At 52.0% G+C, this 24,373-nt stretch overlaps 3 protein-coding genes across 3 annotated transcripts; all 3 read right to left on the minus strand.

Annotated features, from left to right (window-relative positions):
* Positions 1 to 2,785: 2,785 nt before the first annotated feature.
* Positions 2,786 to 7,059, minus strand: LOC137455087 (protocadherin beta-15-like). Its single transcript, XM_068165626.1, has 2 exons — positions 4,656 to 7,059; positions 2,786 to 3,907 (listed from the first exon to the last, which is right to left on the minus strand). The coding sequence occupies exons 1-2, from the start codon at positions 7,050 to 7,052 to the stop codon at positions 3,788 to 3,790; spliced, it is 2,517 nt and encodes an 838-aa protein (XP_068021727.1). The 5' UTR covers positions 7,053 to 7,059; the 3' UTR covers positions 2,786 to 3,787.
* A 924-nt stretch (positions 7,060 to 7,983) lies between these two features.
* On the minus strand, positions 7,984 to 12,925 carry LOC137455127 (protocadherin beta-15-like). The gene is made up of 2 exons (XM_068165682.1): positions 10,484 to 12,925; positions 7,984 to 8,892 (listed from the first exon to the last, which is right to left on the minus strand). The coding sequence occupies exons 1-2, from the start codon at positions 12,923 to 12,925 to the stop codon at positions 8,773 to 8,775; spliced, it is 2,562 nt and encodes an 853-aa protein (XP_068021783.1). The 3' UTR covers positions 7,984 to 8,772.
* A 4,605-nt stretch (positions 12,926 to 17,530) lies between these two features.
* Positions 17,531 to 19,940, minus strand: LOC137455090 (protocadherin beta-15-like; the record flags this gene model as incomplete). Its single annotated transcript, XM_068165633.1, has 1 exon — positions 17,531 to 19,940. A coding segment is annotated over exon 1 (2,334 nt), but the record flags the coding sequence as incomplete, so codon positions are not given.
* Positions 19,941 to 24,373: the final 4,433 nt, after the last annotated feature.

Raw genomic sequence — 24,373 nt, forward strand, 5'->3', positions numbered from 1 at the left:
TTCTGATCTCTTCTTTACAGTCTGCAGCTAAGACTGGATCCAGTCACACCCAGACTCTGAGGAGTTTAGGAAGTAATAGGATCCAGTGTGAACCTTGTAATTGGTCAGGAGCATCTTCTTGGAGTCTCCCATTACATCCTTACCTTTGCCATCTGCAGCTGGATATGTTGGAAGAGTTACAAAGCTCCCTCTTGCCATCTCACCACTTTGCAGAGATCTTGCACACTCAAAGCCTCTCTTAGAGGGCACAGAAGCTCAGTGCTCAGGAGACCCACAGAGGCCTGCTAGCAACTCCTTGCAACAACAAGGGGATCCTGGTTCCAATGTTAGTCTTTGGAACTGCAGCACAACATGGAGTGAAGTTTTTCCCAATGGTCTGTGCCATGCACCTGCATTCAAACAATTATTACACCTGGGGTGCCAGTCCTTCTGAAGAGGAACAGGTAAGACAAGGCTCAAACACAGTTCACAGAGCTCAAGGAGAAAGGGCAAATGCTCTCCATCATCAACCAAAGGTCTTGGAAGAATGTATAGATCCCTGCTGACTGGAAACTAGCTGCTGTTATCCAATCTAGAAGAAGATCATAAGAGAAGACTCTGAAATCCACATACCTCTTAGTCTGACCATACTGGAGACAGTATTGTGATCATCCTGATGCCTGAAGGTCATATCAAGAGCAATGCAACCATCAGGTGTGGTCATCATGGGTTCACCAAAGGAATGTCTTGTTTAACTCATTTCATATCCTATGACAAGGTCACCTGCCCAGTGGATTAAGGGAAGGTGGTGGATATATTTTTTTTCTGGATCTTTATAAGACTTTTGGTATTGTCCCTCACAACATCTTTATGGACACATCCAACAGTGATGGGAGTAGGTTTGTGGTGTGCTTGATGAAGAAATGGCTGAAGGTCAGGAACCTCAAAGGGTTGTAGTGAATGGGCAGCAACATCTGGCTGGCAGCCAGTCATGAGTGGTCGTCCTCAGAGTTCAGTTTCTGCTCATCTCTCCTATGAAAAAAGACTGAGTGAATCGGAGCTGTTAACTCTTGAGAAGAGGAGGCTGGAAGGGGATCTTATTAATGGCTATAAATATCTGAGGGGGGTGGTGGTGAAGATGAAGGTGCCAGTCTCTTTTTGGTGGTGCCCAGCAAGAGGACAAAAAGACATCAGGTATAAGCTGGAACCCAGGAAATTCCACCTCAATAGGAGAAGAAAATTCTTTACGGTGGGGGTGACAGAGCACTAGAACAGACTGCCCAGAGAGGCTGCAGAGACTCCTTCTCTGGAGACTTCCAAAACCCACCAGGAAGCATTCTTGTGTGGCCTGCCTTAGGTTTAAGCCTTGAAATTAGGAAGCATGTCTTTATAGAGAAGCTGATCAAACTGGAATGGGCTTCCTAGAGAGGTGTTTGATGCCCCAAGCTGACCAGTGTTTAGGAGACATTTGGGCAATGCCTTTAAAAATATGCTTTAACTTGTGGTCAGCTCTGGAGTAGGTGGGCAGATGGCCTAGATGATTGTTGCAAGCCTCTTCCACCTGAAATAGTCCTATTCTATTCTATTCTATTCCATCCCATCCCACCCCACCCCTTCCTATCCCACCCCAACACCATTAGTGCTGCTCTATTTCCAAGACAGTCCCAGGACTACCTAGCCCTCATGTTCAAGCCTAAGGAAGATTTCACACATTTCACTGCTCTCATGAGGCTGCGGTACTGAAAAGGCCAAAATACCTTTCTTGCCTGCTGAGATGGAATTGGGTGCACAGCACTGGCTGGATGTGAGCAATTCCCTGCTTCACTGGGAATCCTTTGTGTAGCTTATATGGAAACCCAAAGGCTGCACAGAGTGACCAGAAGACAAAACACACAAGAGCCCACATGTCTCAGAGACATCTGGAACCCACAGATGAAAGGGTCCTATGCTTGCACCATATTGTAGCAGAGTAATCACAATTCCTTCCTTTTCTGAGCTAGCATGAGGTCTGCATGCAGCTCAGAGGGTATGTGGTTTGTCTGTCAGACCTTGTCATTGCAATACAGCACAAGACAAAATGTCTGGAATCTTCTCTGAGAGCAAGTGAGACGAGAAATTAGCAGGACCACCTGGAACAAGCCCCACTCCTGAGGCATTTCAGAAATGGCTGTAGAAGAGCTGAAACATACTGTTGCCTGAGGCAGTGAGACTTGAGCTTCATTTGTTTGGTTGGCTTATTTTTGCTTGGAGATAACTTTTCTTTAGACTTAAAATGTGACTGTAACCAGTGATGTCGTTTCCTGATGCAAATTTCTTCTCGAGAAACCATTGTCATGTGTTGTAGCCTGGATCTTTTCCCATTGTGCCCTCCTTAAGGCACGAAGCCTCTGGATGTGATGACTCCATGCTAATGAGTGGAATGACTATTGAACAGTTCCAGAGAAAGTGTCCCTGTGCTGTCTGGTGCCACGTCCTCATAAACGTGTGGAGTGAGCTGTCCCATGAACCGTGGAACTTCCCCATGTACTTTCCCACAGAAATTCTTGATTGGTTTCCCCCAATTCACGACGTCTAAGACTGGAAGCCACCAAGAACAGTTTGGAGGCAGCATCCCTACGATGCCAGCTTGGCTTCGAGAAGCTCTAAGAACATTCCAGTAGTTTCTGAGAACTGCCTCTTTCTAGGCATCTCTGACTTTCCTTCCATAAAATCCACTCTAAAGGCACAAACCTCTTCACCAAACCCTCGGCGATGACTGTGACAAGTGACCTTGCAGAGAGCACAGAGACGAAGGAGTTGCAAGCAGTTTTTATTGTTTCTTCTTAACAAGCATTTGACTCTTAAAACGTGTGAGCCACAGCAACTATCACAGAACTTTATAGATCATTACCGGTTAAGGAAAGGAAAGCAGAAAGCTTATTGACACCCTATAGTTTACAGAGCCCTAAAAATCTCTGTGAAAGCCTATTTTAATGCAAATCTACAAAGAATGTTTTTAAATCCCTGTAATCTTACACCGAAAAAAAGAAAAAAGGAAAAAAAGAAAGGAAAAAAAAAGAAACAAAACCTTGAAATGTCAATTTCAACTTTACGATATGAAAAACAAGCACACGTTGCTCAAATCCCACTCTATAGAGTCAGAAGAACCTGTAAACTGCTGTTCAACAGGAGAAGTGTGGCAATGTTAGCAGTTTTTAACGGATTCAGCTTCTGCCTGATATTAAACAATCCCTTTGCAAGCACCAGTGAATTCTGCTGAAGATCTGTTTGCCAGCTTCGACCAGACGGCGGAAAATTCAGGCACTGTTACAGACTCCTCTGCTTAGGACAAAATACAAAAATCGAACCAAAAAAAACCCTTCAGCAAACCCCATATCCAAAACCAAAACCGCAACCAACCAACCACACACAGAGAAAAACACACACACAGAAAACAAACAACAACAACAAAACCCAACCCAAACAAACAAAAAACCCAAACCAAAGAAACAAACAAACTACAAAAAAAAAAACCTCAACAAACCCAAAACCAACCACCCCAGCACCACACACACAAACTTCGTTTCGGCAGCGGTAACGCTGTGTCTCGATGTAATCAGCATGCAACAAAGTCTTCCTCCAGCCATGTAACTGCTACTAAACATCAACATGAATAAAGCACTGCTCAAGAGGAGAGGGAGTTTTGCTCTCTCTCAGAGGAGGCTTGCACCTCTCCGGTGCTTTTCTGATTGGTGTTTGGTCTCTTTCTTGCCTTTCCCATGTGAGGACGTTAGCCGGTGAGGACAGGCAAGCTTGTTACACTCCCCACTCACTGATGGGTGAGCCAAGGGTTTTGATCAGAACTGACATTTGGCTCCATCCCCCTGTTTACAACACACTCTGCTCCGGCAGGTCTGGGACCGCTGTCGTCAGAGAGCGGAGCTCTGCCCTGCAAAGAAGAGACGAGACGTTGTCCTTTAGCCATTTAAGGTAAGCAGACGTCAGCGAGAAGCTTAGAGGCCATGTCGGACAACACTGCATCTGTGACACCACCTTTCTCTACCTAGAGCCAAAGGGCAGGCTGGACCAGCTGACAGGAGTCTGACCTGACCATGGAAAACAAAGCCAGAAACCACTCTCCACATTACAGAAGTGCTGGTGCAGACTTTTCGTGAAAATGAAGCAGTTAATTTGGGATGGTAAGAGTCCAAACCAGATCCTCCTTCTCAGGGGATTTCTACTTCCTGATGGCGAGGTTAAAAACCACTTAGAAATCAGCTTTTTCCCCCACCCTCATGGAAGGCACCTGTCATCTGCTCTGAGACACTGTCTACCCTCCCATCCTTCTCCCCAGCTGGATATCTCCGCACCAACTCTGCACCATCCATACGGAGGCATTGTGCCAGGGAAGAAACACCAGACCATCTCCGCCCTCCGTCGGTCCCCCTCCCCCTGACCTGCTCACGTCCCGCTGCTGTGGAAGAGCTAGCTGCAGACACCGGCGATAGCTCTGCATTTTGGGAGAAAACGACACTCCTCTGACTCTCCGGGAAAGCACTCGCCAGTGGCTTTCTCTAACGTCCTCCTTTATCGGTGATCATCTCCAAAACATCTGCATCCCTGACTCCCAGGCCTCAATACCTGCCCCAGCACTGTCCCCTCCCTACTTTCCTCTCGCCTTAACTCCTGTTTCTCACCTGTGCAGCACAGTCGCCTCTTTCCCCGAAATTGGACGCCTCTTGAGAGCACACGGAGCTCCGCTGTGGAGCAGGGCCAGGGGACATCCCAGCAGGGAAGCAGGGCAAGAGCGGACCGAGGAAGTGAAAGTCGCTGCTCAGGGTGCCGGTGGCCAAGCACACATCGTAGACCAAGCTGCGGGGAAGGGAGCCTGCATCGCTCTCGGTGACAGCTGTCGGGAAGGTGGGCAAGGGCTCGGCCGGTCTCTGCCTGTCCCGCCGCAGCTTCATGAGCAGGGCGGCCAGGCCGGTGGCCAGGCAGAGCGCGGAGACGCAGGCCAGGCAGGCGATGAGGTAGAGAGTGAGCGTGTCGTCGGGCTCGGCGGGCGGCGCGTCCTGGCTGAGGCGCACATGGGCGTCGGAGAAGTCGTGAAGCAGGGTGATGGCGAGGGTGGCGCTGGCCGAGCGCGGCGGCTGGCCGCGGTCTCGCACGAGCACGACGAGCCGGTGTCGGGGCGCGTCGCGCTCGGCCACGGCCCGCGCCGTGCGCAGCTCGCCGCTGTGCAGCCCGAGGCGGAAGAGCCCCGGCTCCGTGGCCTTGGCCAGCTCGTAGGACAGCCAGGCGTTCTGCCCCGCGTCCGCGTCCACCGCCACCACCTTGGCCACCAGGTAGCCTGCCGGCGCCCAGCGCGGCACCAACTCGCCCGCGCCCGCGCCGCTCTCGGCACCAGGGTGCAGCACCACCGGCGCGTTGTCGTTCTCGTCGCGCACCAGCACGCGCAGCAGCGCCCGCGCGCTCAGCGCCGGCGACCCGCCGTCGGCCGCGCTCACCCACACCTCCAAGGCGCGCACCCGCTCGTAGTCCAGCGAGCGCACCACGTACACCTCGCCGCTCTCCGAGCTCACCGACACCGCCGCCTGCTCCTGGCCCTCCTCACGCACCAGCGCGTACTGCACGCGGGCGTTGCTGCCCGCGTCCGCGTCGCTGGCCTGCACGCTGCCGATGCGCACCATGGGGCTGTTGTTCTCCGTCACCCACATGCTGTACAGCTCCTGGCTGAAGGCGGGGGCGTTGTCGTTCACGTCCGTCACCTGCACCCACAGGCTCTCCCGAGAGCTCAGGCGCCGCGGGCCCCAGTCGGTAGCTCGGATGCTGATGTTATAGTCTGCCGTCGTCTCCCTGTCCAGCGCCGCGTTGGTTCTCAGCTCGTAAAAATTGTCGAAGGTGGGGCTGAGAGTGAAGGGCAAGTCCCCTCCGATGATGCAGTCCGTCCTGCCGTTGTCGCCGGCGTCTCTGTCCCGCACGCTGAAGAGGGCCACCAGTGTGCGTGGCGGAGCATTCTCGGGAATGGAGGCAGTGTGTGAGGTCAGCTGTATCTCTGGGGCATTGTCATTCACGTCCACGACCTCCACCTGCACTTTGCAATGAGTAAATAGTCCTCCACCGTCGCTGGCTTTCACCACCATCTCGTGTTTTTTCATTTCCTCAAAGTCCAGGTTTCCCGCCACACGAATCTCTCCTGTATCAGGGTTCAGATCAAAGAGCTCCCCGGAACCCCTTGAAACCTTTGTGAAGGCATACTGCACTTTCCCGTAGGACCCATCGTCAGGATCTGTGGCCGCAACTCTGACTACCACCTGCCCCGGTGGACTGTTCTCTGGCAGGCGCACCTCATACACCTCCCGAGTGAACTTCGGCGTATTGTCATTGGCATCCAGCACCAGAATGTGAATCTGAACTGTACCTGACTTGGGCGGCGAGCCCCCATCTAAGGCGGTGAGGAGTAAATTCATCTCTGGGTTCTCTTCTCGGTCCAGCTGCCGGTCTAGGACGAGCTCGGAGCTTATAGCTCCCCCTTTCTCTGTTGCAAGAGCTAGGGAGAAATGCGAATTGGAACCGAGGCTGTAATTCCGTAAACCATTGCTACCCACATCAGCGTCCTGGGCAGTTTCCAGAGGAAAACGGAAACTGGGAGCTGTCGTTTCCAGAATCTCGAAAACCATCTCCTTCTTAGGGAACATGGGGGAGTTGTCGTTCACGTCAAGAACCTCCACCTCCCCTCGGATCAGCTGCAACGGATTGTCCAAGAAGACCTTAAAAAAGAGCGTGCAGGTCTCGCTCTGAGGACAGATCTCCTCTCGGTCCAGAGAGTCCTTGGCCGTCAGCACTCCGGTGCTCGGGTTGAGGCGGAAAAGCTGCTGGTTCCCCTCGGACACAACGCGCGCCTTGCGAGCTACCAGCTGGCTCGGAGCAAGCCCCAGGTCCTGGGCAATATTGCCCACAAAGGAGTCCCTCTCCATCTCCTCCGCCAGAGAATAGCGGAGGCTTTCGGCCCCGCTCTGCCGCACGCAAACGCACAGAAGGAACAAGATCACTTGCCTGAGGCTGCCCCTGCTCCGTCTCTTGTTCCACGCCATTCCTCTCCCCAAAAGCCAGACAGCGTCCTCCCGGCTTGCGGGCATTTGGAATCAGCGTCCCAGGCGGAGCAGTATTTGCCCGGAATGGTGGGGAAGAGCATCTGCCAGCCCCCGATCAGCCCGGCTGCGTTCCCCTCTGCCGTTCCCGAGCAGCTCTGTCGGCTGTTTTTGTGTGCCGGTGCTGCCGAGGCGGGGCGGGCAGAGGAGGCTGCCGGTTCATGGTCAACACCGCCACCCAGCGTCAGCAGCGGGAATGGTTCCTCTGCTTCTGTCAAACACCCACTGGCTGGTTCAGCTGCTCTCCCAGCTTCTTCTGAAGGAAGCCAAAAACTTAACCCTATCCTAGCTAACCGAGGACACCTATGTTTTTCCAATTTACAAGAAGGGCATGAGAGAGGACCCAGGAAACGACGGTCCTGTTAATCTGACCTCACTTCCTGGAGACATTATGGAGATCACATTGGGTAGACTGGATCCTTTCCTCTCCTAAGGCACATAGTCTCTTGCTGTGCTGACTCTATGCTAGTGAGAGGGAAGACTATTGAACTGCTCAACAGAGTGTCCCTGAGCTGTCCGGTGTCAGAGTGTGTCCAGCATCCATTGAGAGCTGGCCCATAGACTGTTGAAGTGACCACCACCTAGTTTCCTGTAGCCATTCTTGGGCAGTTTCACGACCTCTTAGTCTGTGAGTCATCAAGAAGGGTTTGGGGGCAGGATCCCTGGGACAGCAGCTTGGCTTGGAGAATCACCAATCATATTTCACTAGCTTCCAAGAAAGGCATATTTCAAGGTCTCACTGATTGTCCGTCCACAAACCTCATTCTATAGTAATGGACTTCTTCCCAAAATCCTGCTCCTGAGGCGATGATTTCCTCAGTGATGACTGTCATAAGTGAATTTCCATACAGCACACTCAGCCTAGGGAGTTCCAAGTAAGTTTTATTGTTTTCTCTTATGAGGCATTCGACTCTTAAAGGTGTATGAGTGACAGCAAATATCAGACTATATTATACATCATTACCAGTTAATGAAAGGAAAACAGGAAGCTTCTTGATGCACTATACTCTACAGCAGCCTAAAATCATCGTAAAAACCTATTTTAATTGGAAACTACAAAGAATGCCATGAATTCTCTACAATCTTACATGAAGAAACCTTGAAATGTTTATTTCGACTACATAACACTAAAACCAAGCATACACTGCTCCAACCGAACTCTTTAGAATCAGGAGAACCTGAAAACTTATGCTCAAACAGGAGAAGTGTGCCAATGTCAGCTGTTGCTAATGTAATCGGCTTCTGCCTGTCATTAAGCAATTATTTTGCAAGCTCCGCTGAATTCTACTGAACAGCTGTTTGCCTGGTACTGGCCAGATTGCTGAAAATTAAGACATTCCTACAGAGCCCTCTGCTTAAGACGAAATCCACAGAAAAGGTGATGTATGGGAAACCTGGGTTCAGAAGCAGTAGCGCTCTCACAATCATACACGCAGGCATCAAAGTAACCAGCATGCAACACAGTCCTCATCCTCCGTTTGTCTCACAATTACAAAATACCTACATGAATAAAGTACTGCTCAAGAAGAGAGGGAGTTTTGCTCTCTCAAACAAGACTTGAACTTCTCGGGTGCTTTTTTGGATTGGTGTTTGATCGCTTTGTTCTCTTTTCCGCCTGAGGACGTGAGTCGGTAAGGACAGGCAAGCTTGTCCTTCTCCTCACTCACTCCTGGGTGAGCCAAGGGTCGCGATCCGAACTGACGTTTAGCTCCACCGCCCTGTTTGCGGCACAAGCTGCTTCAGCAGGTCTGGGATTCATGTCTCCAGAGAGGGCAACTCTGCCCTGCAAAGAAGAGAGAAGAAGTTGTCATTTGGGTATGGAAGGTAAGCAGACATCAGCATGAAGCATAGAGGGTATGTCTGACACCACTGTGTGTGTGACACCACCTTTCTCTAACCAGAGCCGAGGAGGAATTTCAATAAGGTGCTGGGTCTCTGATCTGAATGGGGAAAATCTAAAGCCAGAAAAGATCCTGCACTGTAGATATTACAAAGGCTACAAAACCTTCATGAGTCTGAGGCAGTAACTTAAGATAGTAAGAGTCCCAAATAAAACATTTAATCACAAACAATAAAAGAAATTCAATGCTGATGTACCAAGACAGGTTGTGGGATGACCATAGGATGATGCTTGTAGATGTTCAGCTTTGTATATGTTTGCCTTTAGGACCCCCCCGAAGTGCTGGGTGGATCCCTGGAAATAACCACATTGAAGGAGAGGAGAAGGCAGGTTTTGAGTGTCTCCAGATCTTCCTCTTTGAGCAGCTGGAGTATAACAGCATGTTAAACATGAATCACTTCAAGATCACAGCATCTAGACCTGCCTACGACCACCCAAATAAGTCAGGGACTGTCGGGGTACTTTGCAACCCCTGATTGCCACAGTTTGTCTCCAGTATTGTTCATAGAAGCCACAAAATAATAAGGAAATTTAATTACTAAGGACCCCACTTGAGTGGATTTCTGCAGCTTGTAAGACAGTTTTAGTTCAGTACTGACCCCGTGCTTGTGGGTAACATTCGGCAGCATGGGGCACACCTTCCTAACAGCAGTGCAGTTGATTGTGTCAGTGATATGATAACCGCCAGCTTATGCTGGACAGGACTGAACACTACAGTCTCAGGACTGCCGTATCCAGCGGGAGGTATCCCGAGGAATAGAGGTCCCTACAACCACTACTCAGTGTGAGGATCGGACCCACTATGGTGGCTTACACATCCATGCATCCATACACCTACTTTGCAGCATCTCATGATCCAGCTGTCCCATTTTGTGGTGACACACACAAAAAAAGTTATACTAGGCAAATATTCAGGGCAGAGAGATGACTGGAGAGAGTTGTAAGTAGGTCATATTTTGGGGAGAAGATGACATGTCCTTGATTCTCTGGGAAGTCCTCACCAGTGGCTTTCTCTAACCACCTCCCATCATGCCACATCACTTCAACACCAGCTTCACAATGCCAGTATCCCAATCTCCCAAGTCTGATCCCCCATTCCTGCTCTAGATCCCTATGATCTCTTCTTGGTGGGTGGACAAGACTCACTATGGTGGCTCACACATCCACAACCCTATTGATCATATCCTCAAGTTTCAGCTGCTTCCCTTTAAGGTGAGAGGAAAGAAATAATCTAAGGTGAATAATGAGAATGCACAGAAGAATGCAGAGGGAAAGGGTGAGAAACCACTTTGAGACTATCTGAACTGTGCCTGACCGTCTTGGAAGTAGCCTGCCAGCTGTTCTGAGACCCTCTCTATTCTCCCCTCTTCCCACCCCACTGTATCCGTCTGCACCATCGACAGTACCGGGGAGAAAACACTGCCCCAGTAATATCCCTTCCCATGTCCACTCTGTCTCCCCTCCATTTCCTCACCTGTGTGGCACAGTTGCCTTCTTCGCCGAGGTTGGATGCCTCTTGAGAGCACATCGAGCTCCGCTGTGGGTCCAAACCGGGAGGCACCCCGGCAGGGAAGCAGGGCAAGAGCGGACCGAGGAAGTGAAAGTCACTGCTCAGGGTGCCAGTGGCCAAGCACACGTCGTACACAAGGCTGCGGGGAAGGGAGCCTGCGTCGCTCTCGGTGACAGCCGTGGGGAAGGTGGGCAAGGGCTCGGCCTGTCTCTGCCTGTCCCGCCGCAGCTTCATGAGCAGGGCGGCCAGGCCGGTGGCCAGGCAGAGCGCGGAGACGCAGGCCAGGCAGGCGATGAGGTAGAGAGTGAGCGTGTCGTCGGGCTCGGCGGGCGGCGCGTCCTGGCTGAGGCGCACATGGGCGTCGGAGAAGTCGTGGAGCAGGGCGATGGCGAGGGTGGCGCTGGCCGAGCGCGGCGGCTGGCCGCGGTCTCGCACGAGCACGACGAGCCTGTGTCGGGGCGCGTCGCGCTCGGCCACGGCCCGCGCCGTGCGCAGCTCGCCGCTGTGCAGCCCGAGGCGGAAGAGCCCCGGCTCCGTGGCCTTGGTCAGCTCGTAGGACAGCCAGGCGTTCTGCCCCGCGTCCGCGTCCACCGCCACCACCTTGGCCACCAGGTAGCCTGCCGGCGCCCAGCGCGGCACCAGCTCGCCCGCGCCCGCGCCGCTCTCGGCACCAGGGTGCAGCACCACCGGCGCGTTGTCGTTCTCGTCGCGCACCAGCACGCGCAGCAGCGCCCGCGCGCTCAGCGCCGGCGACCCGCCGTCGGCCGCGCTCACCCACACCTCCAAGGCGCGCACCCGCTCGTAGTCCAGCGAGCGCACCACGTACACCTCGCCGCTCTCCGAGCTCACCGACACCGCCGCCTGCTCCTGGCCCTCCTCACGCACCAGCGCGTACTGCACGCGGGCGTTGCTGCCCGCGTCCGCGTCGCTGGCCTGCACGCTGCCGATGCGCACCATGGGGCTGTTGTTCTCCGTCACCCACATGCTGTACAGCTCCTGGCTGAAGGCGGGGGCGTTGTCGTTCACGTCCGTCACCTGCACCCACAGACTCTCCCGAGAGCTCAGGCGCCGCGGGCCCCAGTCCGTCGCTCGGATGCTGATGTTGTACTCTGCCGTCGTCTCCCTGTCCAGCGCCGCGTTGGTTCTCAGCTCGTAGTAATTATCGAAAGTGGGGCTGAGAGTGAAGGGCAAGTCCCCATCGATGGTGCACTCTATCCTACCGTTGTCGCCGGCGTCCCGGTCCCGCACGCTGAAGAGAGCCACCAGGGTGCGTGGCGGAGCGTCCTCGGGAACGGAGGCAGTGTATGAGTTCAGCTGTATCTCCGGGGTGTTGTCGTTCACGTCGACGACCTGCACAAGCACTTTGCAATGCGCAGAGAGACCCCCGCCGTCTGTAGCTCTCACCATCATCTCGTGTTTTTTCATTTCTTCAAAGTCCACATTACCTGCGACACGAATCTCCCCCGTGTCAGTGTTGAGATCGAAAAGCTGACGGGACCCATCTGATATCTGTGTGAAGGCGTACTGCACTTTCCCATTGGACCCTTCGTCGGGATCTGTTGCCCAGATTCTTACCACCAGGTGTCCCGGGGGGCTGTTCTCCGCCAGGCGCACCTCGTAGACCTCTCGGCTTAATATCGGAGTGTTGTCATTGGTATCCAGCACTACGATCCGGACCTGAGCCGTGCCCGATCTGGGTGGCGAGCCTCCGTCTGTAGCAATAAGGAGTAAATTCAGCTCTTGTTGCTCTTCGCGGTCCAGCTGTTGATCTAAAACTAGCTCTGCATATTTTACTCCGTCATTCCTTGTTTTGACAGCAAGGGAGAAATGCAAATTTGACTCCAGGCTGTAATTCTGCAAGCCGTTGCTACCCACATCCTTGTCCCGGGCACTTTCAAGAGGGAAACGGGACCCTGGGGATGTCGTTTCAAGAACGTTTAAAAGAATTTCCTTCTCCGGAAAGACGGGAGAATTGTCGTTCACGTCAACAACCTCCACCTCCCCTCGGATCAGCTGCAACGGGTTGTCCAAGAAGACCTTAAAAAAGAGCGTGCAGGTCTCGCTCTGAGGACAGATCTCCTCTCGGTCCAGAGACTCCTTGGCCGTCAGCACTCCGGTGCTCGGGTTGAGGCGGAAAAGCTGCTGGTTCCCCTCGGACACAACGCGCGCCTTGCGAGCTGCCAGCTGGCTCGGCGTAAGCCCCAGGTCCTGGGCAATATTGCCCACAAAGGAGTCCCTCTCCATCTCCTCCGCCAGAGAATAGCGGAGGCTTTCGGCCCCGCTCTGCCGCACGCAAACGAACAGAAGGAGCAAGATCACTTGCCTGAGGCTGCCTCCGCTCCGTCTCCCGTTCCACGCTATTGCTCTCCCCAAAAGCCAGACAGCGTCCTCCCGGCTTGTCGGCATTTGGAATCAGCGTCCCAGGCGGAGCAGTGTTTGCCAGGAATGGTGGGGAAGAGCTTCTGCCAGCCCCCGATCAGCCCGGCTGCGTTCCCGTCTGCCGCTCCCGAGCAGCTCTGTCGGCTGTTTTTGTGTGCCGGTGCTGCCGAGGCAGGGCGGGCAGAGGAAGCTGCCAGTCCGTGGTCAACACCGCCACCCAGCGTCGGTTCCTCTGCTTCATGTCGGATCTGCTGCCTTCATTTGCTTTCTCCTTTCCAAAGCAGAGCCAAAGGGTAGTGTCAGAGAAACCCCCCCAAAGCAAAGTCTTCCCCATCACGCGAGCTCATCACCACACGACGGCGGCAATGCTGTTTCTAGGATAAATCACTCTAATTCTATTTTTCCATTTATGTTTTCACGTGTTGCCCCAAACCTGCCCAATTTAAACCTGTATGCCGTGAATTGAGAGCAGTATTCTTCCCAGCCTCCTCCTGAGCGTACTATTGAGATGTGTCAGTTTCTAAGCCATTTGCGAAACACGTCCTCAGCTGCACACAATCATTGAAATGCTGCAAATTGTTTACATGTTCTCGAGGCACACAGAACTTTATTCTTTGATGTTGCAGCAGAGGCTTAGAAGTGATTTTCAGGTCCCTGTACTCAGAGGTCAAACCTGAGGTGCTGTACCTGTGTATGGACACAGGGACAATTATTTCATACAAACAGCAACTAGAAGAGGTCGCTAATTAAAGCCTCATATACTACAAAGGCTAAGGAAGAGGAGCTAAGGTGAGAAACTGCGAAGAGCTATCGAAGGGTAGCGATGGATGTGCCTTTAAAGGAGCTATTCAAATGCAGAATCACAGAGGTTCAAACAGAAACTTTGTAAAGGATAAGGGGGAAACTACGTTAAAAGCAAAGGGATGTCTAACAGAAAACTTTCAGCTGATGAAGATAGCACCTGACTTACAGGGATAGAGAAGTGAAGGTATTTGATTAATTTTTTGCCTCCTTCTAATAATACTGAGAGACTTCGGGCTGCCCAATGGCCTGAGCTAGAGGACTACAAATATGGGAAGAGTGACTTTCCACTTGCAGACACTGAAATTGTATGTGACCAGCTCTACTGGCTGAATGTTCATGATTCCATGGATCTTGATGGGATTCATCCCAGACCAGTGAATGCACTGTTGGATGTGTCATGCCTGTGACCTGAAGGATCTGCCCTAAAGGCTTTGTTTTTGCAGGGGCGGTGAGTAGCAAGAGGCAGCAAGGCTTGGGAAAGTGGGGTGGTGTCTCTCCTGAGGTGGCTGCCCTGCTCCAGCTCAAGTCAAAGGGTGCATGAGTGTACCCAACGGTCACGCCATGGGCACAGCAGCAGGGGTATTACCTCAGTCCCTGAGACACTCTTCTCCCCACAGACCCATTTAATGAACATTCCAAAACCCTCTGACCCATTCTGGGAACCTTCCAGTGCATGGTAATGTGTGTACCTAATAAACTCCACCCAAGGGGAAGGACCCCAAGGGACAGCAGACCATAACAGGGCCAGAGTTAGCCAAGCCAAGTGGGTGCCCCACCACCTTGGAACCCCAGAACGAAGACCATGCTGCATGATGCTGGAGCCTGGGGTGGTAATCTCTTTGTCCCCTTTGGGTTATTTCTGTGCTCTCTTTTCCTTCTTTTCTCTCTTCCAATCCTCTGATTTCTTGACAAGATGAAGAACAGCTCCTTTAGTGCATTGGTGTTCACATTCAATAAAGAATTGCTTGGTGCTGGATTCACCTTTGTCTGTGGTGAATCTCAGAACCCAACACAGCTCTGTCTCTAAGCTCAGGGTTGAGGCTTGGGTCACATCAGGGTGTTACAGCCGCACCTCTCTTTGTCACCTGCTAAAGGCCTTGGAAAAAATATGCAGATCTCTGCTGACTGAAAACTAGCCAGTGTTCTTCCAGTTTACAAGAAGGTCATAAGGGAAGATCCAGGAACCCATAGATCTGTTAGTGTGACCTCAGTTCCTGGAGACAATATGAAGATGATTCTGGGTACTACTGAAAGGCATTTCAAGAGCAAAGTAAATCTTTATGTCCGATCAACGTTCACCAAGGGAAAGTCCTGTTTAACTGATTCCATCCCCTGCCCAGGGGATAAAGGGAAGGTGGTGGATGTAGTTTTTCTGCATCTTCAGAAGGCTTTTGGTCCCTCATAGCATCCTTCTGAGCAGGTTCATGGTGTGCTTGCTGAAGAAATGGATGAAGGTCAAAATCGGTGGGAAATCAGTGACAGGATCTGCAAGTACAGATTTGATCTGGAGGAACCACTGACTCATGCTGTAGCCTGGATGCCTTTCCTGTCATGAGGTATGAAGGCTCTGGTTGTGCTGTCTCCATGCTATTGAAAGGAAAGACCTGTTCTGGAGAGAGCATCCCTGGATTGTCTGGTGCCACATCTTCCATGATGACGGGGCCACAGTGGAAAGCATGTTCATTGTTGGTGCCCCCAGCCATGACACAGTGCTGCGGTGGCAGGCTGAGTAGATGGGCATCAGGAACTGGAACTTGCTGCTACCTGAGCCCCTTATGAAGCTGATCTTGGAGAGTGACAAAGGAAAGCAGAGAGACAAAGCACTGGCCTTGGAATTACCATGCCATGGCAGCAGAAAGGATTCATCTGGGGATCATTAGAAGTAACTCTGGGCAGCAGAAAAGGGATTTCTTGCCTCTGTGAGCTGTATGGATCTGCCAGTCCAGCCTGAGACTGAAATAGAGATCTCTTTCTGCCCATGAAATTTTTAGGCTGTTTAGCTGAATAAGCTGTGTATGGTTACAGGTGTCCAGCATCCACAGTGAACTGGTCCACAAAGCACGGTAGTGATCATTGGTTTCTGGAACAGACCAAGATTCTTGCCCTACTTCACAATCTCCCTGGCTGGGAGCCCTCCACTTCGCTCCGACTTCTGAGACTGGCCTCTTTCCAGGTTGCTCTGTTTTTCCCTCCATACATTCCACTCCAAAGGCTTGCATTTGATCCTGAAATCCTGCTCTTAGGGAGGGAATTCACTCGATGATGATTGTGACAAATGATGTTCCAGAGAGCACACACAGCCTAGGTAAGTAGAAGTAGGGTTTATTGCTCTCCCTTACCAGGCATTTGACATTTAAAAGGAAATATCAGATAACTTAATAGATCCTTACCAGTTAATGAAAGGAAAACAGAAAGCTTCTTGACGCCCTATATTCTACAGTGCCTTAAGCTCACTATAGACGTTTTATGCAATTTTACTGCAAAAAACACAAAACAGTGTATTTATTCTCTACAGCATTATACTCAATAACCTGAAATGTTAATCTCAACTTCATATTACAAGTAAAAAACACAATCAAACCCAATATATATTGTTCAAAGCTCACTCTTCAGAGCCAGCAGAACCTGTAAACTCCTGCTCAAACAGGAGAAGCCTGCCAGTGTCAGCCGTTTCTAATGTAATCAGCTTCTGTCTGTAATTAAGCTATTTCTTTGCAAGCACCACTGAACTCCGCTGTCTATCTGCCTGGGATTGGCCAGACTGCAGACAGTTAAGACATTGTAACAGAGCACTGTTTGTCAGACAAAATACACAGAAAAAGTGTTGAAGGGAAAGCTTAGCTTGAGAAGCAGTAGCACTCTCACAACTGCACACCAAGTTTCAGTGAAATCAACATGCAACAGAGTCCTCCTTGGTCCGTGTCACAATTCAAAACAACTACATGAATAAAACGCTGCTCAAGACGAGAAAGGTTTTGCTCTCTCACACAATAGATTTGTACTTCCTTGGTACGTTTTGGTGGATGTTTCGTATCTTTGTTGTCCTGTCCCTGTGAGGAGGGGTCAGACAAGCTTGTATTTCACCTCACTGACGCGTGAGCCAAGGGTTCTGATCAGAAGTGACGTTTAGCTTCACCCCAATGTTTGCAGCACAAGCGGCTTCAGCAGGTCTGGGACCAGCGTCTTCAGAACGGGGAGCTCTGCCCTGCAAAGAAGAGACAAGAGAGGCTGTCATTGAGTGTGGAAGATAAGCAGGCATCAGGAAGAAGCTCAGAGGGCATGGCTGACACCACCAGTGTCCTTGTAGTTTACACTGTGTTACACCAGTATATCCAGAGTTAAAGAGGAGTTTGGAGCAGGTAACAGGTCTCTGACCTGAACAAGGAAAATCTAAGTCCAAAAACCACTTTTCACGTTTTGAACACAACAAAGACACTGCTGCAAACCTTTTGTGAGTCTGGACTCAAAAAGGGAGAGAGAGGGCATAACTTGATGTTTAAAGGACAGCCTTCTGTCACCTCTATATTCTTTGAAGAGTCATACATAGCTCAAAGGCTCACTTTAAGTTCACAGCAGCCTCTCAGGGAATCTCTCTACCCTTCCCCACCGAATCCCTCTGCACCAAATTGGCACAATTCAGAGTCCTTGTAGCATCGCGGAAACACCACACCCGCTCTGCCCCCTCCTCACTCTCCCCTCGCCTCGACTCCAGTTCCTCACCTGTGCAGCACAGTCGTCTCCTTCCCCGAAACTGGACGCCTCTTGAGAGCACATCGAGATCCGCTGTGGAGCAGGACCAGGGGACATGCCAGCAGGGAAGCAGGGCAAGAGTGGACCAAGGAAGTGAAAGTCGCTGCTCAGGGTGCCGGTGGCCAAGCACACATCGTACACCAAGCTGCGGGGTAGGGAGCCTGCGTCGCTCTCGGTGACAGCTGTCGGGAAGGTGGGCAAGGGCTCGTCGTGTCTCTGCCTGTCCCGCCGCAGCTTCATGAGCAGGGCGGCCAGGCCGGTGGCCAGGCAGAGCGCGGAGACGCAGGCCAGGCAGGCGATGAGGTAGAGAGTGAGCGTGTGGTCGGGCTCGGCGGGCGGCGCGTCCTGGCTGAGGCGCACATGGGCGTCGGAGAAGTCGTGGAGCAGGGCGATGGCGAGGGTGGCGCTGGCCGAGCGCGGCGGCTGGCCGCGGTCTCGCACGAGCACGACGAGCCTGTGTCGGGGCGCGTCGCGCTCGGCCACGGCCCGCGCCGTGCGCAGCTCGCCGCTGTGCAGCCCGAGGCGGAAGAGCCCCGGCTCCGTGGCCTTGGCCAGCTCGTAGGACAGCCAGGCGTTCTGCCCCGCGTCCGCGTCCACCGCCACCACCTTGGCCACCAGGTAGCCTGCCGGCGCCCAGCGCGGCACCAGCTCGCCCGCGCCCGCGCCGCTCTCGGCACCAGGGTGCAGCACCACCGGCGCGTTGTCGTTCTCGTCGCGCACCAGCACGCGCAGCAGCGCCCGCGCGCTCAGCGCCGGCGACCCGCCGTCGGCCGCGCTCACCCACACCTCCAAGGCGCGCGCCCGCTCGTAGTCCAGCGAGCGCACCACGTACACCTCGCCGCTCTCCGAGCTCACCGACACCGCCGCCTGCTCCTGGCCCTCCTCACGCACCAGCGCGTACTGCACGCGGGCGTTGCTGCCCGCGTCCGCGTCGCTGGCCTGCACGCTGCCGATGCGCACCATGGGGCTGTTGTTCTCCGTCACCCACATGCTGTACAGCTCCTGGCTGAAGGCGGGGGCGTTGTCGTTCACGTCCGTCACCTGCACCCACAGGCTCTCCCGAGAGCTCAGGCGCCGCGGGCCCCAGTCGGTAGCTCGGATGCTGATGTTATAGTCTGCCGTCGTCTCCCTGTCGAGCTCCGCGTTGGTTCTCAGCTCGTAGAAATTGCCGAAGGTGGGGCTGAGAGTGAAGGGCAAGTCCTCATCGATGGTGCATTCTGTTCTGCCATTGTCACCGGCGTCTCTGTCCCGAACACTGAAGAGGGCCACCAGTGTGCGTGGCGGAGCGTCCTCGGGAACGGAGGCAGTGTGTGAGGTCAGCTGTATCTCGGGGACGTTGTCATTTACGTCCATGACCTGGACCTGCACTTTGCAATGCGCAGACAGACCCCCGCCGTCAGTGGCTTTCACTACCATCTCGTGTTTTTTCATTTCCTCAAAGTCCAGGCTGCCTGCCACTCGAATCTCCCCCGTGTCAGGGTTCAGATCGAAGAGCTGCTCATATCCTTCCGATGTCTCAGTCAAGGTGTACTGCACTTTTCCATAGGACCCTTCGTCGGCATCTGCAGCATGAACTCTGACCACCAGCTGGCCCAGGGGACTGTTTTCGGCAAGGTGCAAATCATAGACCTTCTGGTTGAAAATCGGGGTGTTGTCGTTGGCATCCAGCACCACGATCCGGATCTGAGCCGTACCCGACCTGGGTGGCGAACCTCCGTCCGTGGCTGTCAGGAGTAAATTCATCTCCCGATTATCTTCTCGGTCCAGCTGCTGGTCTAGGACCAGCTCTGCATATTTTGCACCATCATTCCTTGTTGTGACAGCAAGGGAGAAATGCGAATTGTACTCAAGGCTATAGTTCTGCAAGCCGTTGCTGCCAACGTCCTTGTCCCGAGCGTTCTTCAAGGGGAAACTAGACCCAGGAAGTGTCGTTTCGGGAATCTCGAAAACCATTTCCTTCTCCGGGAAGATGGGAGAATTGTCGTTCACGTCAACAACCTCCATCTCCCCTCGGATCAGCTGCAACGGGTTGTCTAAAAAGACCGTAAAAAAGAGCGTGCAGGTCTCGCTCTGTGGACAGAGCTCCTCTCGGTCCAGAGACTCCGTGGCCGTCAGCACTCCGGTGCTCGGGTTGAGGCGGAAAAGCTGCTGGTTCCCCTCGGACACAACGCGCGCCTTGCGAGCTGCCAGCTGGCTCGGAGTAAGCCCCAGGTCCTGGGCAATATTGCCCACAAAGGAGTCCCTCTCCATCTCCTCCGCCAGAGAATAGCGGAGGCTTTCGGCCCCGCTCTGCCACGCGCAAACGCATAGAAGGAACAAGATCACTTGCCTGAGGCTTCCTCCGCTCCGTCTCTCGTTCCACGCCATTCCTTTCCCCAAAAGCCAGACATCGTCCTCCCGGCTTGCCGGCATTTGCAGGAAACGTCCCAAGCTGAGCCGTGTTTGTCAGGAATGGAGAGGAAAGGCTTCTGAGAGCCCCGAGAAGCCCGGGTGCCTGCCGCTCCACCTCTCCCGAGTAGCTCTGTCAGCTGCTTTTATGTGCTGGTGCTGCAGAGCAGGGGAGGGCAGAGGAAGCTGCCAGTCCGTGGTCAACACCGCCACCCAGCGTCGGCAGCGGGAATGGTTCCTCTGCTTCTTGCCGGCGCTCCTGCTTTGGGCTTCGCTGCCCCCACAGGATAGGACGTAGTGCGGGGTTTTCTTTCTCTTGTTCACTTGTGGATGAGCATAGAATAATCAGCATATGGGGCGCGTCAGAGCAGCACTGCTACTGACCATGGGACCTGGACTGTCCTTCCTTGAGAGGATTCTCCTGAATTGAGAGGAGTGTCCTCCCCTGTTGCCTCCTGACCCTGGCACCCAGCACAAGCTGTGTAACTGTCTTTGACTTTCATGAAACATGTCCCCAGTCGCACACAAACGCTGCAACCTGTTTGCACATTCTGGAGGTACACAGACCTTTTCCCTCTGATAGTGTCACACAGGCTTTGAAATACTTTCAGAGTCTCTGTACTGAGAGGTCAAAACTGAACTCCTGTGCCTGTATAAGGCCTCCTGGCCAACTACTGTTTCGTACATCAGGCAAAGAAACAGCCAGGAGGGCTCAGAAATTAACCTCCCAAGTACACAAACTTTAAAGAGGAGGAGTTAATGGAGACAATAGCAAAGATTAGGGATCGAACGACACCGGTGAATGGGCCATTAAAAGAACCATTCCAGTGTAAACTACAAGGAAAAACGTAGTAATTGATAAGGAGTCTAAAAGCCCAAAGCTGTATATGTGTATTAAGAAGTATAAACAGATTAGTTTATTATGTATATTTACTTTCTGTAGTAAGTATCCTCATGCCTCTTCTTTTATTTCCTAGATGTTTTCCTCTTAGTTTTCTTTGCTGAAAGAGCCGACGATGTCAAACAATACTCACCTGCTGAAGTCACAGAAATTAATCCATCCCTTCATTTGATGTAAATAAAAATCATTGTGGATGTAGGAGAGCGGAACAACCAGAGGTGCTTTAGGATTCCCCAGAATTTAAGCTACCAGAGGATTTCGCACAGATGCAGCCATTTTTAATCGATTTTCTTCTGACTTGGCAGTGTGATAGAATCTAAAACGTTGATTTATCTCCAAGGATGTGTCCATGTCTAGAGCTTCTATCATCGTCACCCACACCAAAGCTTGATGTAAACCTAAGTTCAATCCAAGTACAGCAGTAGACGTGCTGGGAACGTGGCTTCTCTCATTTGTGCCATGGAAAAACGGAAGTGACACTTGGACCCTATTTGCTTTGTTCCCTTGCCAGTGCTCCTGGCTCAGCTCTTGGCACCTCAGAGAGAGGAAGGTATATTTGCTTCTCCATAACCTAATCCCTAGCACCACTACACGGCAGAAAACAGACACAAGCTGAGAAGAGCTTCCACAGACACTTTCCACAACTACAGTAACCTGGTAATTGTTAGTCCTCTCATTTCAGAAGGGAAACTGTGTCCTTCAGCTCTGTCTGTAGAAGGGTGTAAGAGGAATAGTGATCCCTAATGGAGAGCACTTGGCTAGCATAGTATCTTTGCCCATCAGAAAATGCTGTTCATAGATCAAAACTCATATTCCTTCAGATTTATATGTGACATCACTGGACAGCTAATGTTGCTGTTTTCTGTTGTATCACAGCAATAAAATCGGTGTGCATGTGTGAAAAAAACCCCAATATTTATGCTGCCAGAGGAAGAAACACTGCTTTTCAGGTCAACGGGGCCACAAAGGATTGTCATTTGCATAAACGTGTCCAAGAATTCACTTCTCTCTCTGAGCACGCAGTGATGTTGCAGACTTCTCGGTTTGTTTTGTGCTTTGTTTTTTGTTTGCTGGTTTGTTTGGTTTTATTTAGTTTGTTTAGTTTGTTTGTGTAGTGATGACCTGATGACCTCTTTATCATAAGAAAGTAGCTTAAAATAACTGAAAACCACTTCTCTTTACTCCAAGATTTACATCTTTACACCAGAAAGAGCTACAGTGATGCATTCTGCTAAGTTCCTGGCGTGTCTCAATTTTCAGAACACAGGGTTCATAAAAGAAAATCCTGCTCACAGTTCTGCAGCCTGAGCAGCTTCAGTTCCTCATATTCCTTTCTTGCTTTTTCGAATTCAGATTCGTTGGGTGAAATCTCAGAGACCCCACGCAGGGTTTTGTTGTGCATTCCCTGGATAAAGGCTTCTTTCCCACCTGGAGCCACTGCCCACCCACCTCCAGCATGCCCTGAGAGCAGGGCTAGCAGCCTGGCTTGCGAGGAGCAGTTGCCTGCAGATTAGAAGCAGAGATGCTTTCCCGACTCATTGTGGTTTCCATGCCTGAGCGCAAAGCGGGATCAGCCTTCCTGTCTCCTCCCAGCCGGCTCCAGGACGGATTTCTTCTCTCGCCTCAGCACTCCGGCAGCGTCTGAATTCCCAACTCTCCCACGGAACTGCTGCCCTGAGCTCTCCGTTGGATACAAAGATGAAGAAAAGCGGGAGAATCCTTCCCAATATTCTGCGTCCCCGTGAGGTTGCAAATACGACTGCTTCATGTCCTGCCTGTGGTTCATGTTCTGAGAAACCACTCTCCTCTCTGCACGCAGATCAGGCAAAGCTTCCCCCACTATTCCTCTCTACGTAAACATTTCTCCTCGCGGTAGTAAATCGGTGCTTACCAACTAACGGACCTTGCCTGAGTCACCCCAGACCTGCAGCGAAATCCTCCCAGAGCCCTCCAGGGATGGACCTGCCAGACCATCTTCCTCCTTCCCATCCCCGGGCTTTGTCTTCTGCCCTTGGCGTTTCCAGTCGGTTCTCGATGCGGCGGTTCCCAGCACATTCCTTGGAAAGCCTTTTCAATAAGGCATATTCCAGGGCAGCCAGGACATTTTGGCTGGTGTCTCCGATGATGTCAGCCATGCAGCCGCTGACTGATGCTCACCGATCTCTTCCTGCATGAGAACTCTCCGCCCAGCAGAAGCAACGCAAGCAGAGCACCGCTCAACAGCGGCACCGGGCGTCCGACGCAGGAACTGCACGTGGGATCCACCCCCATACCATCTCCTTCGAATCATGGTATAGTAGGAGTTGGGAAGGACTTCCACAGATCATTGAGTCCAACCGCCCTGCCAAAGCAGGACCACATAGGTCGGGTCACACAGGAACGCACCCAGGAGGGTTTTGAACATGTCTAGAGAAGGAGACTCCACGGCCTCTCTGGGCAGCCTGCTCCAGGGCTCCAGCACCCTCACAGTGGAAAAAAAATAATTCTCATGTTGAGATGGAATTTCCTGTGATTGAGTTTATGTCCATTGCCCCTCATCCTATCACTGGGTATCACTGGAAAGAGACTGGCTCCATCCTCCTGATAGCCACCCTGCAGATATTTGTAGACATTGATGAGATCCCCTCTCAGCCCCAGGTCTCTCAGTCTTTCTTCATAAGAGAGATGATCTCGTCCCTTAATCATCCTTGTAGCTTTCCATGGAAATCTCTCCAGTAGTTCCCTGTCCATCCCGAACTGGGATGCCCAGAACTGTACATGATATTCCAGATGTGGTCTAACTAGAGCAGAGTAGAGGGGGAGGGCAAACTTGCTTGACCTGCTGTCGACACTCTTCTTGATGCACCAAAGTACACCACTGGCCTTCTTGGCCACTAGGGCACATTGCTGTCACATGGATAACTAATTATCAACCAGGACTCCACAGTCCTTCTGTGTGGAGCTACTCTCCAGCAGGTCAACCTCTCACCTGTACTGGTGCATAGTGGTGTTCCTCCTCAGGTGCAGCACTCTTCATTTAACCTTCTTGGAGTTGTGGTTGTTGATGAAGCAAAAAGTGAAACAAGTCCCACCTGAAGCCTTGCACTTTCTCAGTACTTAGATGTTTGGTTTGGCACCAATAATCCAGGCAAGCATCAAGTATCTAGAAGGTGTCCTCTACAAACCTTCTGTCAAATGTGCTTTAATAAATGTGCAGTCCCTGGGCAATCACAGCAAGTGTTGCTCATGTGTTGTGCCCTACATTTTCCAGAAGTTAGAGAGGCAATTAAGGTGTTTTCAAGCGCAGACTGATTGCAGGAGGTCACAATTTTGAGCATTTTCTATTTCACAAGGAGATCTCCAGCTGAAGTTAAGAATCATCTCAGTGTTAATAGCAGCATGAACCTCCACTATCCCTTGGATCAGCTGCAATGGATTTTCAAAGAACATCTTGAAGAGGAGTGTGCAGGTATTGCTTTGCACATCTCCTCTTGGTCCAGGGACTATGCCTTTTCCTTAGTGAGGCAGAAATGTTGCTCATTTTCCTCAGACACAATGGGGAACCACATTTCCTCCTAGGCAGCAGGACTTGCTTTCTACTAACATGACTTTGTGAGACCATCTGTTGGCTGAGCTCAATGAGATTCAAGGAG

This window comes from Melanerpes formicivorus, unplaced genomic scaffold (assembly GCF_026170545.1).
Source record: "Melanerpes formicivorus ecotype bairdi unplaced genomic scaffold, bMelFor1.0.p_v2 SCAF_91, whole genome shotgun sequence".
NCBI classification, from domain to species: domain Eukaryota; kingdom Metazoa; phylum Chordata; class Aves; order Piciformes; family Picidae; genus Melanerpes; species Melanerpes formicivorus.